At 38.0% G+C, this 8,923-nt stretch overlaps 1 protein-coding gene across 1 annotated transcript in view; it reads left to right on the top strand.

The window, feature by feature from the left end:
- The first annotated feature begins 921 nt into the window (after nucleotides 1–921).
- KITLG (KIT ligand) overlaps nucleotides 922–8,923 on the top strand; it is a 48,468-nt gene continuing 40,466 nt past the window's right edge. The window contains exon 1 of the mRNA XM_087968071.1: nucleotides 922–1,513. Coding sequence (XP_087824197.1) covers nucleotides 1,499–1,513 — 15 coding nt within the window. The 5' untranslated portion in view covers nucleotides 922–1,498. The remainder of the gene's footprint in view (nucleotides 1,514–8,923) is intronic.

Raw genomic sequence — 8,923 nt, 5'->3', positions numbered from 1 at the left:
CATGCCATGTGACTGGGGGATCATTGCAAATGGCTGTAAATGCAGGCCAGTTGTCAAGTGTCTGACATGTGGTCAGATTACTACTGGGGGTTGCTGTTTGGTATTTTGGAACTGGGTTGTAATTACTTTGAACAGTGGCTAAGTGAATGGTCTTAAGTCAAGAACTGCCTTTATTCTCATGTGATATTCCTATATATGCACTCAAATGGCTCTATCCTCTTTTGATATATATTCCCTGGTGGAACAGCTCCATTCACATTGTCTCTCAGGCAATTCAACTAGCATAGTTTTCAGAGGAATAAATTATCAATTTGGGTTATGAAACTTCTATTAGATCTTTAATTAGAAAAACAAGAATATAGCATTGAGCTGTTCCAAAAGGATCAAGAATGTTTCTACCACAGCAAAGAAGCCAAGACAATGGCAATAGAATTTCAAATCCATTCTATTGCTAGCTACGTTTATTTCCATAATAAAATGAGGTAAAATCTTCCTCAAGTCCATCTCAAGTGCCAGTGGCTTCATGAACCCATCCCACATTTTCTTGATGTATCGTTTGCCACTTCTTTCTTCTTTCAATGTCCTAATACTGCCAACATTCCTGAAATTCCTAAGTAAGACTCCATCCCAATACAACAGGGGCAACTTTGCTTAGCTTCCAAGATTAGCTAGATACATTGTGGGCTTTTCCCCACCTTTCCTTAACTGCGACAGGACTCTGCCCCGTTAACATCTTTTCTTCTAAGACTTCCTTGTGATGTTGCCTTCATCTCATCATCCATCTATAGGTGACACACTTTAAAGCGTCCTTTGCTATACCAGTGTTGAATTTGCATTTTTGACTTGGACAGTGTCCAAAGTTTGCCTTAAGGTGTGTAAAATACTTGCAGGAAAGTCAGGTGACTCAAGTGACCGGGAACAGGGGCAGAGAGGGTGGGGACAGCAAACTGCATGCGGCATAGTTTTCTGCCTACTCAGTGGTGTGTGGCTAGCAGTTCAACCCAGGCAGTGGAGAAAGGCTGGGACTCTTTTTTTTTCCCCCTCTCGCTCTCCCTGTCGGCGTTTATATACAGCAATTGTCGGTCTGGTCCTGCTTGATTCCGTTCTCTTCCTTTCCTCGGGCGCCTCCACCGCTCCACTCTCCCTGTCCCCTGACAAGGACTCACACAGAAGGCGTGTCCTCTCGGGGCGGTTGCTGCCGCTGCGGAAGGCAGCTTAAAGCTATAAAAGAAGTGATCGGGTGCCGGGTTGAGCTGCACTTCCCGCCTCTGCTTTCTTCCGAAGGACTTGGAGCCGGTGCCGAATAGAGCAGCAGGAGCGCCGCCCGCGTGCTTGGGGGCGAAGGGAAGGCCAGGGCACGGCACAGCACAGCCATAGAGGGCGCTAGGCAAGCCTCAATGCGTGGTCTAGGTGCCTTTGCAACATGCTGGAACTACAGATCAGCTAAAAGGAGTTTGCACACCACTGTTGGAGCTGGATTGCAGCGCTCTCTTTCCTTATGAAGAAGACACAAGTGAGTAGTATCCAGTGAAGAAGTTTTGCGTCCCGGCGGGGACTTAACTTGGCGGTGCTCGTGATGGTGGTGATGGTACCTGGACAGACTTATTCAGGGCGGGTGGGATGTGCGCTCCGCGGGGAAAGGCGTCCAGTGCCCAGGCAAGTGGAAGTTTAGCGGGGAGAGCGGGTTGTCTTCTATAAGAGCCGGATGAGCGATCACCTTCTGACTGTTGAGTTGCCTCAGTTTCTTGCAGAAGCGCCGCTAACTTCCCCCCCCCCTCGTCTTGCGCGTGGATTTGCGTGGCGGAGTGTTGTAAGCCGCCTTGAACCAACCTCACGCTTCTATTCAACGGGATCATTCTAATTCGGAGGCAGTTAGGTAGAGGAGGGGGTATCTTGGTGACGACGGCTCACTCTATAGCAGAGGGCAAAAGCATTCTTAAGGCCATTGGGGCTGATGATGGTTTTTCAAATCTCCCCTTTCCTGCCCTGTGACTACCTGGTCGTTTCCACCTGGCAGGATCCTAATTAACAAACAGTTCTTTACAGATGGAATGCAAATACTGGATCAATAGGTAAACTGAAATTGCTCAACACCAGCCAGAACTAAAGGGTAGAAGTATTGCTTCTTTAATAATCATGCAAAGAATGCCTGTTTGGGCTGTTCCTCTTTGCTTTTATCTTTCATTAACACCCCCCCCCCCCCATTTTTTAAATTCCATATCTGAATAAGCTCCTTTCTCTACAAGCTGCATTTTGTGTCGTAATTTCTTTCCACGAGGGGACTGGCTGTAGAACAGCAGTGGAATAGGAATTGAAAGAAGATTGTCCAGAATGACAAGGAATTGCTGACAAGATTGAGCTAAATGAGTTTGGGACCCTAGAAGAATATTTAACCAGGCTCCCTTGCAATAGATAGATGATAAATAGATAGATGGAATCTCCCAATGTTGTTGCCTTGCCAGTTTTCACACAACACTGCTATCTTCACCCTACCCTTTAATCCCAATGTTTTCCTAGCTACTTTCTTTGGTCTTGGTTCATGTGCTTTCCTGCTGTCTTGGCTCATGTGCCATTTTGGGTCTTGCGTAAGCCATGAAACGAAGGGATTCAGGCAAGGAGACCTGGGTGGGATCTGCAACATTTATTCGGTGTCATTCAAACAGAAGCAATGGAATTAGATTGTTTAATTGGAAAAGTTGTGAAACAGAAAGGGATTTTGGGATCAGTAAGGTGTACAGAAGTATTAATTATATCTTCTGCATAATTTGAGATCTTGCCATATCTGCAATTGTAAGATGTGATAGGTAGATTGAAAAACATCACATCAGAGTCTTGAGGGGGGGTGGGAATGCTTTGTGCAGTCAATATATATTTTATACAAATTATAGTAGCGGCAGTTGCTGCTTAATTTTGCTTAGTTTATGCTAATGTCTGCTCAGAATGGAAAGTAGGAGCTGGGTTGGAGAAAATTCCAAAGTCTGTACTCTGTATGATGGAAAGGGTTTCTTAAAAAGGCAAAAGTGTTACTTAAAAAGGAAGGCAAGTAGAATTCAGTTTGCAAGCTGTTGAGTTTCACCCTACAGCTCCATTTTGCACATGTAAATATGACTTTGAAAGTTACCAGTTGCATAGCAGATTACTGGAGATGAGGTACTGATTTTATTCTAAAAACTGGTGCAGTAGTCTTTGGTGGGTTCAATAATTCTTTTCTGTGGCTTATGAATCACCTTCTGACCTACCAGCTTTCTTCTAGTCAGAATTCAGAGGTGCAATTGAACAGAGAACATTTTTAGGAAAGAAGGATGGATAGTTGCAGACAAATTTCTCTGATCTTTCTTTATTCTGTTAGGTGATGGGAAAAAAGGTCAGGTTTAATTGGGGAAAATGTTGGGTTTCAGAAGTTAAAATACAAGAAACCAAGATAATAGTTTATAATAAGGCAATGTTTCATGTTTAGGAGAAGTGGAGATGAATCCTGTCAACAGTGCATTGTATTTCTCTTGTTCTTTTCCTAGGATGCACTGTGAACTGGGATTAAGGAAGCTTCCCTGCAGATTGTGCAGTGCGGGTTTAGGTTGTCATCAGATTGTAACCATACTGGCTGATCTCGGCCTCTTCAGCGCCTGAGGGAATTAGTCACTGTTCCATGCTACCTTAGCCATTGTTTTGTACCTTTCAATCTGCTCTATTGTTCACACTTCTGTACTGCTGAAAGCTCTGGGGGAGGGCAGTAAGGGTGGAAGGGAAGGGAGGGAAAAGCCAGTTGAATCTTTTCTGGTGCAGGAATCTTTTATTACAATTGGTATTAGATATTGGAATTCAGATTTTTCTTCTGGAGTTTTAGTGTATTTACTCAGAAGCAAATCCATCTATATTTCTGCTTAGTAGCATAAATTATGGCTATAGTAGAATACTATACTTACTATGCATGCTTACTATGTGTTAATCCTTAGCTTTAATCATTAGCAATGCATTAGATGACCTGACAGAAAAATACTTCTGTATGTAAATGTATTTTCAACGGGATATTTGATTGCATTTAGAGATTATATAATTATCAACTCTATATGAAGATATAAAATTCTGTGTTGCCCATTTATAGTTTGATCGTACCCATTCTCATTTGGGATAATTGTGATGATGTCATCTTGTTGAAGGATTGTTCTGATGAGAGGCTTTGCATGATTATATGCAACAGTAAATGACTACTAATATAAGAAACAAATCTGTGTAATTGTACCAGAGAAGGATTTCAAAATACTAATTTCTGTAAACATGCATTTAATTTTTTTAAAAAGCAACCTGATTGATAGACATTTTTCACTGTCAACTTACTGTAAAGACAGTATTTCATAATATATTGGGGAAAGTACTTTTTAGAAGCATGGGGTTGATCACAACAAGTTTGGAGATGACCAGGCAGATTCAGAAATTTGACCTGTTGGCTAGACATGCAAACTTTAGGAGACCTTAACAGTAGAAAAGAGCTAGAGGCAGAAAGAATACAGCTTTCTTTTGCTGAATGGGTACATTCATTGCCAGCAGTTATATGACCTTCAGGGCTTCTTTGGGAAGACGTCCGAGTCCGAATAGTACAGCATTTTTGCTGTTGGAAGAGACTTTTGGAAATAATGAAATAGATGGTGCACAAAATCCTGGGGGAAGCCAGTAATTTATGGAGGCATAATTGTATCCTGTTCTGAAAACATATGTTGCAAGGGGCCAGGATCCATTTAGCTTAGACTTACAGACATTCAAAGTAGGCTTTTGTGAAGTAGATGTATACAAAGTTATTCTGTTGAAAAGAACTATGTTCCTATGCAACTAGGATTGATATGCATGACTGATAAGTCTATATAAATGTCAATTCACAGGTTTATAATTAAGCATAGCCCTCATTTGTTAGAAACAGCAAACAACAATCAAATCTACTAATCAGTGTTGCTAAGAGAGTATAGAACATAAAATGAATACATACAAAGAAAGACTCAGGTGAAGGACTGGTAAAAGTTGTTTTACAAATCACAAGGGATGGACTAAATTGAAAATATAAAAGAATTTTAGTTTCATTTTTGTCTGAAGCTGATGTAAGAAAAGTCATCCTTCTCTTAAATTTCACAAACCTCGGTTTGGAAGTATGTTGGTTGTGGCCAATAAGTCTTGTTAATAGTCAGTTTTAAATCTGGATGTGTTTGCAGAACTAATTCAATAAGTACTGTTGTTTTTACAAGTACTTAACTGTAGGACATGCAGCATAGTAATATTCATTCATTCAATCAATCAATCAATTATTTATTTATTTATTTATTATTTATTTATTTATTTATTATTTATTTATTTATTTATTTATTTCCTGCCTTTATTATTTTTCTAAACAATTCAGGGCAATGAACATATCTTATACTCCTTACTTCCTTCTATCTTCTTCCACAACAACCTTGTGAAGTGAATTAGGCTGAGAGAAAGTAACTGGCTCAAGGTCACCCCCGCCTTTCATGACTAAGGCAGTATTAGAACTCATGGTCTTTCACTTTCTAGCCTGGTGCTTTAACTACTAGACCAAACTGGCTCTCATTACTGATATATGTAAAGTGAAGTTTCTTTGGGACAAATGGATCTTAACTACACTTTTGCAAGAGTGGGGATTGAAGAAAGGATTCCGTGTAAATTTGCACTTCCTTTACACATTGCTTTGTTTCAAATCCAAGACTATTTGCATCGACTGTATCTTTTATAACATTCAGAGTACTTAGTTTGGTATTTTTGGCACACTACTCTTAGTGTTTAAAACAAACATCAATCATTTTGGTTGCTGAAAGCCTTTGGCCTCCTGTGTTAACTAGCATGTACATGATTCAACGTTAAAATATGAAGTTATATTCCTACAGTTCAAGCAGGGTAATTTGGTAGTTGAAATTGAACAACATGGGATAACATATAGTAAAGTCAAGATTTAAAAATGACACCCACTTCAAATACAGCATATCAACTCAATTCACCTAATCTTCAGTTGTGTTTTGTTGGGAGCGTCCATATTGCTAGTGGGCGTTCTGCAAATGAAATGACAAATCAATAAATATAAAAGAACCTAATGAGAGATAGAATAAAGGTTATATTAATAACCTTTATTCCCACACCTTTTTTCTTCGAACTCAGCATGTACTTTATTTAGCTAGTCTAATGAAACTAAGGATAATCTATTTTAATATAGCATTTCCTGGAAACATTTATCCAAAAATCTTTGCATTGCCCACTTAAAGCTTGTTAAGTGTAAATATTAATATGATGTTTAGATTAAAAAATGAAAATGAATCCAAGAGTTGCTGGATGAGGGGTGGTGATAGGCAGGAGATCTTCCCTGAATATATCATTTGAAAACTATAAGCATCCACAGGTCTTAATCCTCAAATTACTTGTTCTTGCATGGATCCTTAGAGGTTATCGGATCTGCTTCTAAAAATTATTTGAGATCTGTAGACTGAGTTGTTTAAATTTGTAGGTTAAAAAAATGAATTTTTAGTTTCTTATGGCATTAATAGCAATCAATAAAACGCACTGTGGTTTCCAATATTTGTAGTTACTCAAGAAATATTAATGCTTGAAAATTAATTTATAAATAATATGTTTTTAACTTTTGTTGAAGAATTCATCTGTATTTCTGTTGATCTGGTAATCATTTCTGCAGCTGGCAAATGCTCAGGAAATCCAGGCAGAGGATAGTTAGATATTATACCCTGAAATGCCATGCTGTGGAAAACAATAGGAGAAGGAAACTCTAGGAAAAAAGTGGGAGAGAGACTTATTGGTATACTACTTGTGTTATGTAGTATACTAAGTGAAGACATAGGAGACACATACTCCAACAGCCCCCAAAAACAATACTGTGCTCTACTTATCTCCAGTGCTGAGCATTATGCAACCATAGGATTGATGAGCTAGACATGCTCCAGGGGAACTTAATGAAAAAGACTTTCAGTTATTGCTAATCCCTGGGTGGTAGATTAGATAGGCCTTTTTCTGATCTAATATGGTTTTTCATTTTACTTGGGTAAATATTTGAAATACAAACAGAAGAATGTAGATGGAACTAGGCATTATAGGTAGCTCTTGACTTAGGATGTAATAGAGTCTGCCCATTTACATAGTTGCAAGTTATGACAGTTGTAAAGTGGGCCACCATTTAACAAGGTCCATTTTTATGACCTTTTTGCAGCAGCCATAAAGCAAATTTAAGCTGCTGCCATTAAGCAAATTCTTTATTCTCTATATTTTTGTAGAATACCAGAAGTAAACACAGCAAAACAGTTGTTAATTGTGGTTGTCTAACCATGGGATGCTGTAAATGCAGGCCAGTTATCAAGCACTCAAAATGTGGTCATGTGACTCTGGAGGGGCAGACTTCAGAATTGGGTAAAACTGGTTACTAAGTGACCAGTCATAAGTCGAAGACTATCCATATATAAGCAACAACAAAAACAAGGTAAAGTGTAATATTCATAGGAATTTCTAGAAATTTGTGACAAAATGTTTATTTGTTTTAATTTATTTGTTTTAATTTAATTTAATTTCTATACATTTCTATATATTTGTTTGTTTAGAAAATGTATACAGCTGCCCAACTTAAGTGAATAATTCTAGGTGATTAACAACAATACAGAGTTAAATCCTTTGTAGAGAAGATTTTCCTTTGAGTTTTCAGGTATGCATTGCTAGTTCTTATGAGTCTATATGAATATGTGTGCAATTTACCATCTGTTCATCTGTAAGGATATCCTTTTCCAGAGTTTATATTGGTAATTTTTTAAGATAGAGTTTGTACAGAAGAATAAGAAATAGAGAGAATAGATGGGATACACCGGTTGAGTTCTCTCTTGCTTCCTTGGCAATTAGATCTGAGAACTGAGATAGCTAGTCAGAAAAATATAACTTACAGATTTTTGAAGAACTATTGAATAACTACACAGAAGTGACTATATACACTGTGTCTTGTTTCCAAGGCTATATTCAGTAGGTCATCCTCTTGATTAATTGCTCACAGTCTGTACTGGATGTAGATGGGCAAAACAGATTTTCTGATTGCTTTCCAGTTCTGAATATTATCAAGAAAAATTTAATTATAGAAGCAGATTTGAGCATGTATGTATTTGTGAACTTCTAGATGCTGATATGTGATCACACTCCACAACTTGCTGCATTTGTCAATTCAGGAAGACAAAACTTTAAGTATATTGAAAGAGGCTTCATTGCCAGAATTGCAAAATGCCATGTATACAGTGATCACAGAAGAAAGTATGCAGAGGCTGTAGGTTTCAACAGCAACTGCTGCCCTTTTGACAGATGCATGCTTCAGTACAAAGTATACACTACTGTATATAAACTATGAAAATGCAGACAGAGAAGATGGTTTAGCCAAGATACGGTACACTGCATATTAAAAGCATATTGAAATGTTCTGACAGACTCTTTCCTGAGTTTGTCTGACATACTCAGAAAGAAGGATTAAGAAATTAATTATCTATTACTATTTCTGCAAATTGAAGGTTTGTTTTTTTTAAAAAAGACTAACATATAAGATTTTCTGATCATGTGTTTTCTTTAAACTTGTTTGCAATATTGGTAATGAAATAGACAAATGTTTGTTCATCGTAATATTCTAATGGTACAGATTTTGTCATCTGCATATTGTCTGTCTGTCTGTCCGTCTATCTATCTATCATGATCTAGCTAGCTAGCTAATCTCAAGAAAGAAAGTAAATACTTTGCTTTCTTTATCAAAATCCTTCCTCACAGTTTAACCTGCTAAGCTGTTTCTTGCAATGTAAATAATACTATGGTACCTCCCAAAAATTGCTTAGGAGCTTATGTTTATGCTTTAAAAATCCCTGAATATCTCTTTTTGTGCTATCTAGAATGTATTAGGAAG

The sequence above is a fragment of the Notechis scutatus genome, chromosome 6 (genome assembly GCF_049901735.1).
Source record: "Notechis scutatus isolate UNSWTSFEM ecotype Mainland chromosome 6, rNotScu1.2, whole genome shotgun sequence".
In the NCBI taxonomy this organism is placed as follows: Eukaryota; Metazoa; Chordata; class Lepidosauria; order Squamata; family Elapidae; genus Notechis; species Notechis scutatus.
Note: the sequence above shows the minus strand (reverse complement) of the source record. Positions and strands in the feature narration are given on the sequence as shown.